At 39.9% G+C, this 19867-nt stretch overlaps 1 protein-coding gene across 2 annotated transcripts in view; it reads right to left on the bottom strand.

Moving 5' to 3' along the window:
• The window catches only part of PCCB (propionyl-CoA carboxylase subunit beta), a 96799-nt gene that overhangs the window by 19924 nt on the left and 57008 nt on the right, over positions 1–19867 (bottom strand). For both annotated transcript variants that reach the window (XM_061167653.1, XM_061167654.1), the window contains one exon: positions 17565–17688. In XM_061167653.1, coding sequence (XP_061023636.1) covers positions 17565–17688 — 124 coding nt within the window. The remainder of the gene's footprint in view (positions 1–17564; positions 17689–19867) is intronic.

Below are 19867 nucleotides of genomic sequence, written 5' to 3'. Positions count from 1 at the left end.
AAAGAATGGAGGGATGGAGCCAAAGCAAAAGTAATACCCAGTTGTGGATGTGACTGGTGATAGAAGCAAGATCCGATGCTATAAAGAGCAATACTTCATAGGAACCTGGAATACTAGGTCCATGAATCAAGGCAAATTGGAAGTGGTCAAACAGGAGATGACAAGAGTGAACATCGACATTCGAGGAATCAGTGAACTAAGATGGACTGGAATGGGTGAATTTAACTCAGATGACCATATATCTACTACTGTGGGCAGGAATCCCTTAGAAGAAATAGAGCAGCCATCATGGTCAACAAAAGAGTCCGAAATGCAGTACTTGGATGCAATCTCAAAAATGACAGAATGATCTCTGTTCATTTCCAAGGCAAACCATTCAATATCACGGTAATCCAAGCCTATGCCCCAACCAGTAATGCTGAAGAAGCTGATGTTGAATGGTTCTATGAAGACCTACAAGACCTTTTAGAACTAACACCCAAAAAGGATGACCTTTTCATTATAGGGAACTGGAATGCAAAAGTAGGAAGTCAAGAAACACCTGGTGTAAGAGGCAAATTTGGCCTTTGAGTACAGAATGAAGTAGGGCAAAGGCTAATAGAGTTTTGCCAGGAGAATGCATTGGTCATAGCAAACACCCTCTTCCAACAACACAAGAGGAGACCCTACACATGGACATCACCAGACGGTCAACACTGAAATCATTTTGATTATATTCTTTGCAGCCAAAGATGGAGAAGCTCTATACAGTCAGCAAGAACAAGACCGGGAGCTGACTGTGGCTCAGATCATGAACTCCTTTTTGCCAAATTCAGACTTAAATTGAAGAAAGTAGGGAAAACCACTAGACCATTCAGGTATGACCTAAATCAAATCCTTGTGATTATACAGTCGAAGTGAGAAATAGATTTAAGGGACTAGATCTGACAGACAGAGTGCTCGATGAACTATGGACAGGAGGTTCGTGACATTGTACAGGAGACAGGGATTAAGATCATCCCCATGAAAAAGAAATGCAAAAAGGTAAAATGGCTGTCTAAGGAGGCCTTACAGATAGCTGAGAAAAGAAGTGAAGTGAAAAGCAAAGGAGAAAAGGAGAGATATTTCCATTTGAATGCAGAGTTCCAAAGAATAGCAAGCAGAGATAAGAAAATCTTCCTCAGTGATCAATGCAAATAAATAGAGGAAAACAACAGAATGGGAAAGACTAGAGATCTCTTCAGGAAAATTAGAGATATCAAGGGAACATTTCATGCAAAGATGGGTTCGATAAAGGACAGAAATGGTATGGACCTAACAGAAGCAGAAGATATTAAGAAGAGGTGGCAAGAATACACGGAAGAACTATACAAAAAAGATTTTCACAACCCAGATAATCACGATGGTGTGATCACTCACCTAGAGCCAGACATCCTGGAATGCGAAGTCAAGTGGGCCTTAGAAAGCATCACTACGAACAAAGCTAGTGGAGGTGATGGAATTCCAGTTGACCTATTTCAAATCCTAACAGATGATGCTGTGAAAGTGCTGCACTCAATATGCCAGCAAATTTGGAAAACTCAGCAGTGGCCACAGGACTGGAAAAGGTCAGTTTTCATTCCAATCCCAAAGAAAGGCAATCCCAAAGAACGCTCAAACTACCGCAAAATTGCACTCATCTCACATGCTAGTAAAGTAATGCTCAAAATTCTCCAAGCCAGGCTTCAGCAATACGTGAACCGTGAACTTCCAGATGTTCAAGCTGGTTTTAGAAAAGGCAGCGGAACCAGAGGTCAAATTGCCAACATCCATTGCATCATGGAAAAAGCAAGAGAGTTCCAGATAAACATCTATTTCTGCTTTATTGACTATGTGGATCATAGTCAAAGCCTTTGACTATGTGGATCACAACAAACTGTAGAAAATTCTGAAAGAGAAGGGCATACCAGACCACCTGACCTGCCTCTTGAGAAACCTGTATGCAGGTCAGGAAGCAACAGTTAGAACTGGGCATGAAACAACAGACTGGTTCCTAATAGGAAAAGGAGTACATCAAGGCAGTATATTGTCACCCTGCTTATTTAACTTATATGCAGAGTACATCATGAGAAACGCGGGCTGGAAGAAGCGCAAGCTGGAATCAAGATTGCCAGGAGAAATATCAATAACCTCAGATATGCAGATGACACCACCCTTATGGCAGAAAGTGAAGAGGAACTAAAAAGCCTCTTGATGAAAGTGAATGAGGAAAGTGAAAAAGTTGGCTTAAAGTCAACATTCAAAAAACTAGGATCATGGCATCCAGTCCCATCACTTCATGGCAAATAGATAGGGAAACAGTGGCTGACCTTATTTTTGGGGGCTCCAAAATCACTGCAGATGGTGACTGCAGCCGTGAAATTTAAGATGCTTACTCCTTGGAAGGAAAGTTATGACCAACCTAGACAGCATATTAAAAAGCAGAGATATTACTTTGCCTACAACGGTCCATCTGGTCAAGGCTATGGTTTTTCCATTGGTCATGTATGGATTCTGAGAGTTGGACGGTGAAGAAAGCTGAACACCAAAGAACTGATGCTTTTGAACTGTGGTGTTGGAGAAGACTCTTGAGAGTCCCTTGGACTGCAAAGAGATCCAACCAGTCCATCCTAAAGGAGATCAGTCTTGGGTGTTCACTTGAAGGACTGATGCTGAAGCTGAAACTCCAGTACTTTGGCCACCTCATGAGAAGAGTTGACTCATTGGAAAAGACCCTGATGCTGGGAGGGACTGGGGGCAGGAGGAGAAGGGGAGGATGAGATGGCTGGATGGCATCACCAACTCGATGGACATGAGTTTGAGTAGTCTCCGGGAGTTGGTGATGGACAGGGAGGCCCAGCGTGCTGCGATTCATGGGGTCGCAAAGAGTTGGACACAACTGAGTGACTGAACTGAACTGGACTGAATCTTTGACAAAGGATCAAAGGTATGACAATGGAATAAAGACGGTCTTTTTAACAAATGATGCTGGAGACAATCAGACATCCCTCTCCAAAAAAACTGATGTAGATCCAAACCTTATGCCTTTCACAAAAAATTACCTCAAAATGGATTCACAGTTAAATATAAAACACAAAACTATAAAACTCCTAGAAGACGACATGGCAGAATACTTATGTGACCCTGGGTATGGTAATTAACTTTTTAGGTACACTACTTTCAAATGCATGATCCATGAAAGAAATAATTGGTACACAGGACTTAAAATTAAAATTTCTCCTCTCTGAAAGACACTATCCAGAGTATGAGAAGACAATCACAGACTGGGAGAAAATACCTAAAAAACACACAGTCTGACAAAAGCCTGCTATCTAACATATACAAAGAACTCTTTAAACTTGTGAAAGAATATCAGCCTAAAATAGGATATAAAATGAAGAGGATATAAAATGGAGAACCTCATGTATTTGTCCTCAGGGAGACAAAACTTAAAGACTAAGAAACTGATTTATCTAAAACACCTGATTTATTGAACACCAATAGTGCCAAAATTTTCTCAGATGACATAGGGTTGATCAGGGGCTGTCTCATATCAAACTTCAGGAAGTTTCAAAAACGGGAGATGACCCAGGTCAGGTTGGACTCAAAGAGGGGGCTGAACTGAGTTTTGTTTTTGTGGCTAAACTGATTTTTATCTGCTCAGGAAGTTTTCAAGGCTGGTCTCCATTTGTTGTTTATTTTAACTGACTCTAAATGAACTCTCCCCTCTTTACATTCCTTGTCCATAAATACAACCTGCCCCAAACCCTCAATGGACTCACCTGTAACTTGCTACAGTTTGCTTGTCCTGAATTATAGTTCCTCTGCTATTACTGAATAAACTCATTTTCTTGAGCTTGCTTCAGTTTACCTCTATATTCAGGTCAAACAAACTCAACAATAAGAAAACAAACCAATTTAAAAAAAATGGGCAAAAGACCTGAACAGATCCCTTACCAAAGAAAACACAGACATGGCAAATAAGCATATGAAAATATGTTCTACATCATGTCACCAAGGAAATGCAAATTATAATGAGACACACCTATCAGAACAGCCAAAATTCAGAACACAGACTCCAAATGCTGAAAAAAGATGTGGAGCAAGAGAACTCTTCCTCCTGCTGGTAGGGATGCAAATTAGTACAGCCACTCTAGAAGACACTTTGGCAAACTAACACTTACAAATTTACTTACAAGCTAAACACACTCTTACATTTTTGAGCCAGAAATCATGTTCCTCCATATTTACCCAATGAGGTGAAAACTTATGCATGTCCACATAAAAACTTGCATATGTATTTTTAGCAGCTTTATTCATAACTGCCAAAACTTAAAAGCAGCGAAGACATTCTTCAGTAGGTGAAGAGAAAAAGGAACTGTAATATAACCACACAATGTAATATTAACACTAAAAAGAAATCAGATATTAAGCAATGACAAGACACGGAGGAAACTTGAATCACAGAATAAACTGCCTTATCAGGCCAGCTTCTCCCATATAACTAGATGGAAGGGGCTGAGCCAAAAAATCTACATACTGTGTGATTCTAACTACACAGTACTTTGCAAAATTATGGAAAACTATAGAAACAACAGACGCATGAGTAGCTGCCAGTGGTTATCAGGCTATCGGGGTTGCGGCTAAGGGAGTGATGAATAGGAGAGGATTTTTAGGGCAAGTGAAACCATCTAGTATGCTGCTGCAAATGGTAGATACACATAATTATACATTTATCAAAACCTACAGAAATGCAAAAGTGGTTCAATATACCAAAAAAATCAATAAGTATGATATACCACATTAATACAACAAAGGACAAAAGCTACATGATCATCTCAATTGACACAGAAAAGGCATTTGACAAAATCTTTCACCTTTCATGAAAAACACTCAGAAAACTACAAACAGAAGGAAATTTCCCCAACATCATGACCATGTACAAACACGTACAGCTAACATCTATTCAATAATGAAACACAAAATTCTCGCCCTAGGATCAGGAACAAGACACTAGTACCACTGCTATTCAACACTGGGCTGGAAGTTCCAGGAAGAACAGTTCATGATAAAAAGGCATCCAAGTTGGAGAGAAGAAGTAAAACTATTTTTATTTGCATAAGTATGTTCTTATATATAGAAAATTCCAGAGCATTTACAGGAAAGCTATTCAAGCTAATAATTTCAGCAAAGTTGCAGGTTACAAGATCAGCAAACCAAAAGCAGGTGCATACTTGGCTTTCTATATGCCAATAATGAACAATCTGAAAAGGAAACTGAAAAAGGAATTCTATTTACATAGCATCTAAAAGAATAAAAGACTTAGGAGTAAATTTGACCAAGAGGTTACTTAAAGACTTATGCAGTAAAAACTACAAAATATTGTTGAAGAAATAAAAGAAGACCAAAATAAATAGGAAGACATCCTGTGTTCATGGTTCAGAAGACTTTACATAGTTAAAATGTCAATACTACATGAAGTGATCAATAGACTCACTGCAATCACCATCAAACTTCCAACAGCCTTTTTTGCAAAAATAGAAAGGCCAATTAATAGTCAAATTCATAAGGAACTGCAAGGGGGCTACAAAATAATCTTGAAAAAGAACAGCAGAAGAAGACTCACACTTCCCAATATTAAAACTTACTACAAACCTACAGTAATCAGAACAATGTTAATACCAGCATATAGACAGACATGTAGACGAAAGGAACAGTATTGAGAAACCAGAAATAAATTTATACATCTCTAGATCATTGATTTCTGACAAAAATGCCAAGTCCATTCAATAGGAAAAGAAGAGTCTATTCAGCAAATGATACTGGGATAACTAAGTTTTCATATGCAAAAGAATAAAGTGGGGGGGTGGGGCGGTCCTAAGATGGCAGAGGAATAGGATGGAGGGACCACTTCTCCCCCCCAGATTCATCAAAAGATCATTTGAACACTGAGCAAATTCCACAAAACAACTTCTGAACGCTGGTGGAGGACACCAGGCACCCAGAAGGGCAGCCCATTGTCTTTGAAATGAGGTAGGACAAAATATAAAAGATAAAACGAGAGACAAAAGAGTTAGGGATGGAGACCCGTCCCAGGGAGGGAGTCGTGAAAGAGAAGTTTCCAAACACCAGGAAACCCTCTCACTGGCAGGTCTGTGGGGAGTTTTGGAATCTCAGAGGGCAACATAACCGGGAGGAAATAAAAATAAATGTTTTTATTTATAAAATAAATATTTTATTTATAAAATAAATTTAAAAAAAAAAACCCACAGAGTACGCATCTACCCACAACTCCCAGCAGAGAAGTAGCCCAGATGCTCGCGTCTGCCACCAGCAAGTGGGGGTTAAACAGGGCGGCAAGGGCTGCATTGCTTAGGGTAAGGACTGGGCCTGAATGCCCTGAGGACAATATGAGGGAGCTAACCTGAGATAGCACCCCAAACCGTGGGAGAGCCAGAGAGGAAAAAAAAAAAGGGAGAGAAAGAGACAACTTTCCCACGAAAAGCTCTAACCTAAGGCACTGTTGGCCGCTCACAGAACAAAGGACTGAGCGAATACCAGAGGAGAGCTAGCTGGCTGCAGACTGGCCCATCCGCCACCAGAGGCAGAGAGGCAGGCGGGCAACAGCCAGAGCTGGGGGGAGAGGGGCAATCTCTGCCCCAGAGACGGCATCCTCCACCAAACTGTGAGTAGGCCCCCAGTTGCTAACCAAGTCTTCTTGGGATCATGGACGGTTGACATCCACCAGGAGGGTCACAGCCAGAGATCAGCTCCCCAGAGGAGACACACGGCACACCTGAGACGACGCTGTTGCTGCGCACCCAGGAAACCAAGTGGCTGGGACCAGGGAGGTGACAAGATGTACTGCCCCACTAGGGAGAGTGCACTCGCCAAGCACCTGGCTGCCTGAGCTGCTCGGACCTGGGAAGGAAGGGCACAAAATGTAGGCCCAACCAAGTCTGTGCCTTTGTGGAGCACCCAAGAACCTGAACAGCTTAGACCTGGGAAGTGCACGCAACCCAGGGCCTGATTCAGAGAGCTCCCCAGCAGAGCAACCTGGATCCTGAGCAGTGTAGACCGGGAGAGCACACACGCCGTGAGCAGGGGCAAACCCAGTGTGGCCCAGACACTGCGAGCACTCCCCACACACGCCAGTGATATTTGCTTGCAGTGCTCCTCCCTCCCCATAGCACAACTGAACAAGTGAGCCTAAAAAAGTGTCCACCACCGCCCCCTCGTGTCAGGGTGGAAATTAGACACTGAAGAGACTTGCAAACAGAAGAAGCCAAAATAACCAGAGGGAACCGCTTTGGAAGTGACAGGTGCAATAGATTAAAACCCTGTAGTTGGGACCAACTACATTGGAAGGGGCCTATAGACCTCGACAAAAAGTATAAGCTGGAACAAGGAACTATCTGAAACTGAACTGACCCCACACCGCCTGCAACAGCTCCAGAGGAATTCCTAGATATATTTTACTGTTATCATTTTTTACATTTTTTAAATTTTAATTCCTCTATTACTCCTTTAATTTTCATTTTTATAACCTACTATTACCTTGCCAAAAAAAGACCCTATTTTTAAAGCAAATTTCATATATATTTTTTATAATTTGGGGGATTTTGTGTTTTTTTCCAATATTGTATTTTTGAGAGTCTAACCCCTACTCCATATTTTTAATCCTTTCTTTTTGATGTCTGTTATCAATTTTGTACTTTTAAGAATCCATTCTTCACTACCCATTTTAACTTAGGAGTGTGATTACTGGCTTGATTGCCCTCTCCCCATTTTGACTCTCGTTTTTCTCCCCCAGGTCACCTCTATCTCCTCCCTACCTTTCTCTTCTCTACCCAACTCTGTGAATCTCTCTGGGTATTCTGAGCTGTGGAGAACACTTAGGGAACTGATAACTGGCTAGATCTGTCTCTCTCCTTTTGACTCCCCATCTTCTCCTCCTGGTCACCTCTATCTCCTTCCTCCCTCTTCTCTTCTCTATGTAGCTCTGTGAACCTCTCTGGGTGTTCCAGGTTGTGGAGAGCACATAGGGAACTGATTACTGGCTAGATTGCTCTCTCCCCTTTTGATTCCACCTCTTCTCCTCCTGGTCACCTCTATCTCCCTCCTCCCTCTTCTCTTGTCCATGTAATTCTGCGAACCTCTCTGGGTGTCCCTCACTATGGAGAATCTTTCCTCCATTAACCTAGATGTCTTATCATCAGTGCAGCATGGATGGAGACGTCTTGAGGCTACTGTAAGAATAAGACTGAAAACCAGAGGCAGGAGGCTTAAATCCAAAACTTGAGAACACCAGAAAACTCCTGACTCCAGGGACCATGACTTGACAAGAGCTCATTCAAAAGCCTCCATACCTACACTGAAACCAAGCTCCACCCAAGAGCCAACAAGTTCCAGAGCAAGACATATCACACTAATTCTCCAGCAACGCAGGTACATAGCCCTGAGCATTAATATACAGGCTGCCCAAAGTCACACCAAACCCACAGACACCTCAAAACTCACTACTGGACACTTCATTAGACTCCAGAGAGAAGAGATCCAGGTCCACCCACCAGAACACCGATGCAAGCTTCCCTAATCAGGAAACCTTGACAAGCCACTCATCCAACCCCACCCACAGGAAGGAACCTCCACAATAAAGAGAAACCATAAACTTTCAGCATACAGAAAGGCCACCCCAAACACAGCAATCTAAACAAAATGAAAAGGCAGAGAAATATTCAACAGGTAAAGGAACATGATAGTTCAGTTCAGTTCAGTCACTCAGTCGTGTCGGACTCTTTGTGACCCCATGAATCGCAGCACGCCAGGCCTCCCTGTCCATCACCAACTCCTGGAGTCCACCCAAACCCATGTCCATTGAGTCAGTGATGCCATCCAGCCATCTCATCCTCTGATAAATGCCCGCCAAACCAAACAAAAGAGGTGGAGATAGAGAGTTCACCTGAAAAAGAATTCAGAATAATGATAGTAAAAATGATCCAATATATTGAAAACAAAATGGAGTTGCAAATAAATAATCTGGAGACAAGGATTGAGAAGATGCAAGAAATGTTTAAGAAGGACCTAGAAGAAATAAAAAAGAGTCAATCAATAATGAATAATGCAATAACTGAAATAAAAAACACTCTCGAGGGAACCAACAGTAGAATAACAGAGGCAGAAGATATGATAAGTGAGGTAGAAGATAGAATGGTGGAAATAAATGAAGCAGAGAGGAAAAAAGAAAAAAATATTAAAAGAAATGAGGACAACCTCAGAGATCTCTGGGACAATGTCAAACGCCCCAACATTCAAATCATAGGAGTCCCAGAAGACAAAAAGAAAGGCCATGACAAAATACTTGAGGAGCTAATAGTTGAAAACTTCCCTAAAATGGGGAAGGAAATAGCCACCCAAGTCCAAGAAACCCAGAGAGTCCCAAACAGTATAAACCCAAGGCAAAACACCCCAAGACACACATTAATCAAATTAATGAAGATCAAACACAAAGAACAAATATTAAAAGCAGCAAAGGAAAAATAACACACAAGGGGATTCCCATAAGGATAACAGCTGATCTTTCAATAGAAACTCTTTAGGCCAGAAGGGAAAGGCAGGATATATTTAAAGTGATGAAAGAGAAAAACCTACAACCCAGATTACTGTACCCAGCAAGGATCTCATTCAAATATGAAGGAGAAATCAAAAGCTTTACAGACAAGCAAAAGCTGAGGGAATTCGGCACCAGCAAACCAGCTCTTCAACAAATGCTAAAGGATCTTCTCTAGATAGGAAACACAGAAAAGGTTTATAAACTGAAACCCAAAACAACAAAGTAAATGGCAACGGGATCATACTTATCAATAATTACCTTAAATGTAAATGGGTTGAATGCCCCAACAAAAGACAAAGACTGGCTGAATGGAAAAACAACACCCCTATATATGCTGTCTACAAGAGACCCACCTCAAAACAAGGGACACATACAGACTGAAAGTGAAGGGCTGGAAAAAGATACTTCATGCAAATGGAGACCAAAAGAAAGCAGGAGGAGCAACATTCATATGAGATAAAATAGACTTTGAAATAAAGGCCATGGAATGAGACAAAGAAGGACACTACATAATGATCAATGGGTCAATCCAAGAAGAAAATATAACAATTATAAATATATATGCACCCAACATAGGAGCACCACAATATGTAAGGTAAATGCTGAGAAGTATGAAAGGGGAAATTAACAGTAACACAAGAATGGTGGGAGACTTTAATACCCCACTCACACCCATGGATGGATCAACTAAACAGAAAATCAGCAAGGAAACACAAACTTTAAATGACAGAATGAACCAGTTAGACATAATTGATATCTATAGGCCACTTCACCCCAAAACAATGAATTTCCCCTTTTTCTCAAGTGTACACAGAACCTTCTCCAGGATAGATCACATCCTGGGCCATAAATCTGGCCTTGGTAAATTCAAACAAATTGAAATCATTCCAAGCATCTTTTCTGATCACAATGTGGTAAGACTAGATGTCAACTACAGGAAAAAGACTATTAAAAATACTAACACATGAAGGCTAAACAACATGCTTCTGAATAACCAGCAAATCACAGAAGAAATAAAAAAAGAAATCAAAATATGCATAGAAACGAATGAAAATGAAAACACAACAACCCAAAACCTATGAGACTCAGTAAAAGCAGTGCTAAGGGGAAAGATCATAGCAATACAAGCTTACCTCAAGAAACAAGAGAAAAGTCAAATAAATAACCTAACTCTACCGGACACAATTGAGTGACTGAACTGAACTGAACTAATCACCTAAAGCAACTAGAAAAGGAAGAAATGAAGAACCACAGGGTTAGTAGAAGGAAAAAATTCATAAAAATTAGGGAAGAAATAAATGAAAAAGAAACAAAGGAGATCATAGCAAAAATCAACAAAGCTAAAAGCTGATTCTTTGAGATGATAAATAAAATAGACAAACCATTAGCCAGACTCATCAAGAAAAAAAGGGAGAAGAATCAAATCAACAAAATTATAAATGAAAATGGAGAAATCACAACAGACAACACAGGAATACAAAGTCTCATAAGAGACTACTATCAGCAACTATATGCCAATAAAATGGACAACTTGGAAGAAATACACAAATGCTTAGAAAAGTATAACTTTCCAAAACTGAACCAGGAAGAAATAGAAAATCTTAACAGACCCATCACAAGAATGGAAATCAAAACTGTAATCAGAAATCTTCCAGCAAACAAAAGCCCAGGACCAGATGGCTTCACAGCTGAATTCTATCAAAAATTTAAAGAAGAGCTAAAACCTATCCTACTCAAACTCTTCCAGAAAATTGCAGAGGAAGGTAAACTTTCAAACTCGTCCTATGAGGCCACCATCAGTGCAACAGCAAAACCAGACAAAGATGTCATAAAAAAAGAAAACTACAGGCCAGTATCACTGATGAACATAGACGCAAAAATCCTTAACAAAACTCTAGCAAACAGAATCCAACAACATATTAAAAAGATTGTACATCATGACCAAGTGGGCTTTATCCCAGGGATGCAAGGATTCTTTAATATCTGCAAAACAATCAATGTGATACACCACATTAACAAACTGAAAGATAGAAACCATATGATTATCTCAACAGATGCAGAGAAAGCCTTTGACAAAATTCACCATCCATTTATGATAAAAACCCTCCAGAAAGCAGGAATAGAAGGAAGATACCTCAGCATAATAAAAGCCATACATGATAAACCCACAGCAAACATTATCCTCAATGGTGAAAAACTGAAAGCATTTCCCCTGAAGTCAGCAACAAGACACTCTCACCACTACTATTCAACATAGTTTTGGAAGTTTTAATCACAGCAATCAGAGAAGAAAAAGAAATAAAAGGAATCCAGATTGGAAAAGAAGTTAAAACTCTCACTGTTTGCAAATGACATGATCCTCTACATAGAACACCCTAAAGACTCCACCAGAAAATTACTAGAGCTAGTCAATGAATATAGTAAAGTTGCAGGATATAAAATTAACACACAGAAACCCCTTGCATTCCTATACACTGAGAAAACAGAAAGAGAAATTAAGGAAACAATTCCATTCACCATTGCAACAAAAAGAATAAAATACTTAGGAATATATCTACCTAAAGAAACAAAAGACCTATATATAGAAAACCATAAAACACTGATGAAAGAAATCAAAGAGGACACAAATAGATGGAGAAATATACCATGTTCATGGATCGGAAGAATCAATATAGTGAAAATAAATATACTACCCAAAGCAATCTATAGATTAAATGCAACCCCTATCAAGCTACCAAGGGTATTTCTCAGAGAACTAGAACAAATAATTTCACAATTTGTATGGAAATATAAAATACCTGAAATAGCCAAAGCAATCCTGAGAAAGAAGAATGGAACTGGAGGAATCAACCTGCCTCACTTCAGGTTATACTACGAAGCTACAGTCATCAAACAGTATGGTGCTGGCACAAAGACAGAAATATAGATCAATGGAATAAAATAGAAAGCCAAGAGATAAATCCACGCACCTGTGGACACCTTATCTTTGATAAAGGAGGCAAGAATATACAATGGAGAAAAGACAAGTGGTGCTGGGAAAACTGGTCAACCACTTGTAAAGAATGAAACTAGAACACTTTCTAACACCATACACATAAATAAACTCAAAATGGATTAAAGATCTAAATGTAAGACCAGAAACCATGAAACTCCTAGAGGAAAACACAGGCAAAACACTCTGACACAAATCACAGCAGGATCCTCTATGACCCACCTCCCAGAATATTGGAAATAAAAGCAAAAATAAACAAATGGGATCTAATTAAACTTAAAAGCTTTGCACAACAAAGGAAACTATAAGCAAGGTGAAAAGACAGCCTTCACAATGGGAGAAAATAATAGCAAATGAATCAGCTGACAAAGAATTAATCTCAAAAATATACAAGCAGCTCCTGCAGCTCAATTCCAGAAAAATAAATGACCCAATCAAAAAATGGGCCAAAGAACTAAACAGACATTTCTTCAAAGAAGACATACAGATGGCTAACAAACCCATGAAAAGATGCTCAACATCATTCATTATCAGAGAAATTCAAATCAAAACCACAATGAGGTACCATCTCACACCGGGCAGAATAGCTGCTGCCGTAAAGTCTACAAACAATAAATGCTGGAAAGGGTGTGGAGAAAAAGGAGCCCTCTTACACTGTTCACGGGAATGCAAACTAGTACAGTCATTATGGAGAACAGTGTGGAGATTCCTTAAATAATTGGAACTAGAACTCCCATACGACCCAGCAATCCCACTGCTGGGCATACACACTGAGGAAACCAGAATTGAAAGAGACACGTGTACCCCAATGTTCATCGCAGCACTGTTTACAATATCCAGGACATGGAAGCATGTCCATCAGCAGACGAATGGATAAGATGTCCATCAGCAGACGAATGGATAAGAAATCTGTGGTACATATACACAATGGAATATTACTCAGCCATTAAAAAGAATGCATGTGAATCAGTTCTAACGAGCTGGATAAAACTGGAGCCTATTACTAATGTATATATATGGAATTTAGAAAGATTGTAACAGTGACCCTATATACAAGACAGCAAAAGAGACACAGATGTAAAGAATAGTCTTTTGGACTCTGTGAGAGAAGGCAAGTGTGGGATGACTTGAGAGGGCAGCGCTGAAACATGTATATTATCATATGTGAAACAGATCGCTGGTCCAGGTTCAATGCATGAGACGGTGCTCAGGGCTGGTACACTGGGATGACCCTGGGGGATGGGATGGGGAGGGAGGTGGGAGGGGGGCTCTGGATGGGGAACACATGTGCACTCCTGGCTGATTGATATTGATGTTTGGCAAAAACCACTACAATATTGTAAAGTAATTAGCCTCCAATTAAAATCAATAAATTAATTTTAAAAAAAAGAATAAAGTGAACCCCTAACTCATAGTATATGGAAAAATATAGGTATATATGCAAAGAACTGAAAATGGAGTTTCAAACAAATACTTAAATGCCAGGGCTCACTGTGACATTATTCACAATATTGAAAAGGTAGAAGCAACCCAAGTGTCCATCAACAGAAGAATGATTAAATAAAATGTAGTATGAAGCTTCCCTGGGGGCTCAGTGGTAAAGAATCTGCCTGCCAATGCACAAGATGCAGGTTCAGTCCCTGGGTTGGGAAGATCCCCTGGAAAAGGAATTGGCAACCCACTCCAGTATTCTTACCTGGGAAATACCATGGACAGAGAAGCCTGGAGCGCTACAATCTATAGGGTCACAAAAGAGACAGACACAATTTAGTGACTAAAGAACAAGTATACACATGCACTATCATATATAAAATAGATAAACAACAAGGATTTACCGTATAGCACAGGATTTACCGTATAGCACAGAGAACTATATTCAGTATCTTATAATAACCTATAACCATCTGGACATCACTGGATGGTTAATACCAAAATCAGATTGATTATATTCTTTGCAGCCAAAGATGGTGCAGCTCTATACAGTCAGCAAAAACAAGACCGGGAGCTGACTGTGGCTCAGATCATGAACTCCTTATTGCCAAATTCAGACTTAAATTGAAGAAAGTAGGGAAAACCACTAGACCATTCAGGTATGACCTAAATCAAATCCTTTATGATTATACAGTGGAAGTGGCAATAGATTCAAGGGATTAGATCTGATAGACAGAGTGCCTGAAGAACTATGGACGGAGGTTCATGACATGATACAAGAGGCAGTGATCAAGATCATCCCCAAGAAAAAGAAATGCAAAAAGGTAAAATGGTTGTCTGAGGAGGCCTTACAAATAGCTGAGAAAAGAAGAGAAATAAAAGGCAAAGGAGAAAAGGAAAGATATACCCACTTGAATCCAGAGTTTCAAAGAACAGCAAGGAGAGATAAGAAAGCCTTCCTCAGCGATCAATGCAAAGAAATAGAGAAAAACAATAGAATAGGAAAGACTAGAGATCTTTTCAAGAAAATCAGAGATAACAAGAGAACATTTCATGCAAAGATGGGCTCAATAAAGGACAGAAATGGTATGGACCTAACAGAAGCAGAAGATATTAAGAAGTGGTGGCAAGAATACACAGAAGAACTGTACAAAAAAGATCTTCACAACCCAGATAAACACAATGGTGTGATCACTCACCTAGAGCCAGACATCCTGGAATGCAAAGTCAAGAGGGCCTTAGGAAGCATTACTATGAACAAAGCTAGTGGAGGTGATGGAATTCCAACTGAACTATTTCAAATTCTAATAGATGATGCTGTGAAAGTGCTGCACTCAATATACCACCAAATTTGGAAAACTCAGCAGTGGCCACAGGACTGGAAAAGCTCAGTTTTCATTCCAATCCCAAAGAATGTTCAAACTACCACACAAATGCACTCACCTCACATGCTAGCAAAGTAATGCTCAAAATTCTCCAACCCAGTCTTCAACAGTATGTGAACCAGGAACTTCCAAATGTTCAAGCTGGATTTAGAAAAGGCCAAGGAACCAGACATCAAATTACCAACATCCGTTGCATCATGGAAAAAGCAAGAGAATCCAGAAAAACATCTATTTCTGCTTTACTGACTGCCCCAAAGCCTTAGACTGTGTAGATCACAACAAACTGTGGAAAATTCTTAAAGAGATGGTACTACCAGGCCACCTGACCTGCCTCTTGAGAAAGCTATATGCAGGTCAAGAAGCAACAGTGAGAACTGGACATGGAACAACAGACTGGTTCCAAACAGGGAAAGGAGTATGTCAAGGCTGTATGTCACCCTGCTTATTTAACTTATATGCAGAGGACATCATGAGAAATGCCAGGCTGGATAAGGCACAAGCTGGAATCAAGACTGCCAGAAGAAAAGTCAATAACCTCAGACATGCAGATGACACCACCCTGATGGCAGAAAGTGAAGAAGAACTAAAGAGCCTCTTGATAAAAGTGAAAGAGGAGAGTGAAAAAGTTAGCTTAAAGCTCAACACTCAGAAAACTAAGATCATGGCATCCAGTCCTATCACTTCATGGCAAATAGATGGGGAAACAATGGAAACAGTGACAGACTATTTTCTTGGGCTCCAAAATCATTGAAGATGGTGACTGCAGCCATGGAATTAAAAGACGCTCGCTCCTTGGGAAGAAAGCTATGACCAACCTAGAGAGCATATTAAAAAGCAGAGACATTACTTTGCCAAAAAAGATCTGTCTAGTCAAAACTATGATTTTTCCCGTAGTCATGTATGGATGTGAGAGTTGAACTAACAAGAAAGCTGAGGGTCGAAGAATTGATGGTTTTGAACTATGGTGTTGGAGAAGACTCTTGAGAGTCCCTTGGACTGCAAGGAGATTCAACCAGTCCATCCTAAAGGAAATCAGTCCTGAATATTCATTGGAAGGATTGATGTTGAAGCTGAAACTCCAATACTTTGGCCACCTGATGCAAAGAACTGACTCACTGGAAAAGACACTGATGCTGAGAAAGATTGAAGGTGGGAGGAGAAGGGGACAACAGAGGATGAGATGGCTGGATGGCATCACCGACTCAATGGACATGAGTTTGAGTAAGCTCCAGGAGCTGGTGATGGAAGGGAAGCTTGGCGTGCTGCAGTCCATGGGGTCACAAAGAGTCGGACATGACTGAATGACTGAACTGACATATATCACACACACACACATATACATGTATGTAAAAACTGAACCACTTTGGTGTACACATGAAACTAACACAATATTGTAAATCAACCTTAGTTCACTAACACAAAAAAGGGTTAAAATAGCAAATTTTATGTTAATATATTTTACCACAATAAAAAGCATTTTTACAAACCCTTTTCTAAAGACAAGAAGAAACTGCCATGGCAGAAACAAAAGATGAGACTGGGTCAAAAAGGGAAGCTGTATGCATCCCACATAGGGATTCAAAGGAAACTTAAGAAGGAAGATAGTAAGGCAGGAAGTGGTAAGCAGAGTCCCCCGTCCCACCCTGAGCACGAGCATGGAATAGTCCTCATCACCCGGCTGGGATTCAAGTGTGGCCATCTCACCAGAAAACTGTGCAGAGCAGGATGCGTTAACTTGTCACATATAACTCTGTACCTAGCACCCCTGAAGGCACTAGCAATAAAACTATGAATAAGACACCAACACCCCTGGCCTCATGGAGCTCACAGTTCAGGAGGTTAGTCAGAGCATAACCAGATGGACAGAAGGCAGACCTCTGAAAAAGCAAAGAGCTTAAAAGTTAAAAAGTAATCCATAAACATTTAAAAAACTAGAGAAGCATGAAAGAAGCATTTTCAGATGCGTATGTTAATTTTGAGAAATTAAGAGAGAAAGGAGCTTTTGCAACATCTATTTGAGTTTCTCTGGCCATAGAAGGCCTTGACTGAGGAAAAGGCAGAAGACAGGAACTGTGGGCGCAGGCAGCCCTCGCCCCCATCCGGTCCCCTACCCCGATTTAGGTCTGTAAGAGCATTTCCCTCCTACCTGAAGCCACCTTAGGTTGGTTGCCAACAATTCCAACAGTCCTCCCGTTCATTCTTGCAAAACCGACAATGATGTTCTTGGCATAATTGGGCATGATCTCAAAAAATTCTCGCTCATCAACAACCTGCAGGGATAAATTCACTCCTGAGCTCAAAATGATAAATAAGATAAAACCACATTATGGAATGACAGATATTTACAGATTTACAGGCAGGACAGCTGCTCCTCAGCACAGATTCTCCCTATGAACAGGACAATGGGCAGAGATGGCACCTCTTCCTTTGCTTGCCTGGGGGAAAATAAATCAGTGTTCCCTTCTTTTTAAAGGTTCTATTTAACTTGGCATTATATAATACATTTTTTCACCTTATTTTGAAATAATTTCAAACTTACATAAAAATTTCCAGAATAGCACAAAAAATTTAAATGTTCTTCACCCAGATTCCCCTTTATTAACATTTTACCATATAAGTGATATCATTCCCTATCCCAGTCTACCTTACTCCTCTCTTAGTCTCTCAAGTATATAAGTGCGTATCTGTATTTACTATTATGTATGTATATACAAGCAATCTCTTTTTCTGAATTTTGAGAATTACAGACATGCTGCTTCTTTACCTCTAAGTACCTAAGTGTCCATCTCCTAAAAATAGGACAGTCTTCTATGTAACTTCAATGACACTGTCAAAATAAGGATGCCAATATTAATAGATTATCATCTATTATAAAATCTTATTCACATTTCTTCAATGATTCCAATAACACTTCTTACAGCAACAGAAGTCTGGTCCTAGAACCTAACCCAAGATCACCTGGTACTTTTAGTGGTAATGTCTCCTTAGCCTCCCTTAAATTTTTCCCCTCCATCTTTGTCTCTCATGTTCATAACATCTTTGAAGACTACAGGTCGGTTATTTGGTTATTTGGGTTTCGTGTTTGTTCATGTTTAATTTCAGCCTAAGCATTTTTGGCAGAATATCACAGAAGTGACCCTCTCAAGTGCATCACATCAAAAGGCACACAAAGTCAATTTGCCCATTAATAGTGGTGAGATATGCCAGGTTTCTCTCCTGTAAAGTCACTATTTTTCCACTTGTAATTAGTATTTTGTGGGGAAGTATTTTGAACTTATGTAAAATCCTATTCTTCATCAAGTTTTTACTCAGGAGGTTTACTTAGCATTCATGGATGAGAGCTCAGTCACTTCAGTTGTGTCCGACTCTATGCAACCCTATGGACTGTAGCCCACCAGGCTCTTCTGCCCACGGGATTTCCCAGGCGAGACTGCTGGAGTGGGTTACCATTCCCTTCTCCAGGGGATCTTCCCAGCTCAGGGATTAAACCCACATCTCCAGCACCAGCAAGCAGATTCTTTACCTCTGAGCCACCAGGGAACCCAAATTACTCCCACAGTAACTGTCAAATGATTTCTCTAGCTCCATTTTCCTTCTCCACTTATTACTTGGCATTCTACTGTTAGAAATGTCTTTGCCTTTCCCATTTACTAATAGAAAATCCACAGTGTGAATTTACAGATTTATATTTTATCTGTGGATTACAATCTTTACCAACATTACTTTATATTCAAATTTTCCCATATTTGACAGTGAGAGTTCATTCAAGATAGATACTATGCCCTTTTGATGTTTCTCCATCATTCTTTGAGCACTACCTTACATTCTGGAATTACCTTACTTTCAGGGTCATCTCATATTTTTTTCCTTCCCCAAATATATAAACAGCCATTTTTCCAAAAAGCCCAGGTCCCTGGGGTGGAAAGGTGGGGTAAATAATTACTTCCAAGAGGCTATCCCAGAGCAAAGAGATAGGAAGTCCACAGACACACACATATACACATTTCTGTGAGTAATATGAAAATCACGAGTTCACACTGATAACTTCATTCTAGTTCAACTACAGGGTTCATTCTAGCACCTCCCTTTCCATAGCTCTTTCTCCTACAGTGGAATCTAACTCCATTAACCTCAAAACATTTATTCAATCTGCAAATAAAAATGAAGTAGTTTCAGAATTCATATGACCGCCAAATATACACAAATTGAAGAAAATATAACTTCAATTCAGTATTTCCTTATTTCTGCCATTACACTAAAGGTATAGAGTAAAAATACTGTGTTTAAGTCATTCACTTGAAACACAGTCATAACCACTCAGTATTGACTTTGTTTTTTAATATGTAAACATTAACATAGTTTAATAATGTCTTTCCCAATCTTTTCCACTCACCATGTTATGAATGACATCATTTTCTGATTTATGATTTGTGTGTGTATTGCAGAAAT

The sequence above is a fragment of the Dama dama genome, chromosome 19, assembly GCF_033118175.1.
Source record: "Dama dama isolate Ldn47 chromosome 19, ASM3311817v1, whole genome shotgun sequence".
NCBI classification, from domain to species: Eukaryota; Metazoa; Chordata; class Mammalia; order Artiodactyla; family Cervidae; genus Dama; species Dama dama.
Note: the sequence above shows the minus strand (reverse complement) of the source record. Positions and strands in the feature narration are given on the sequence as shown.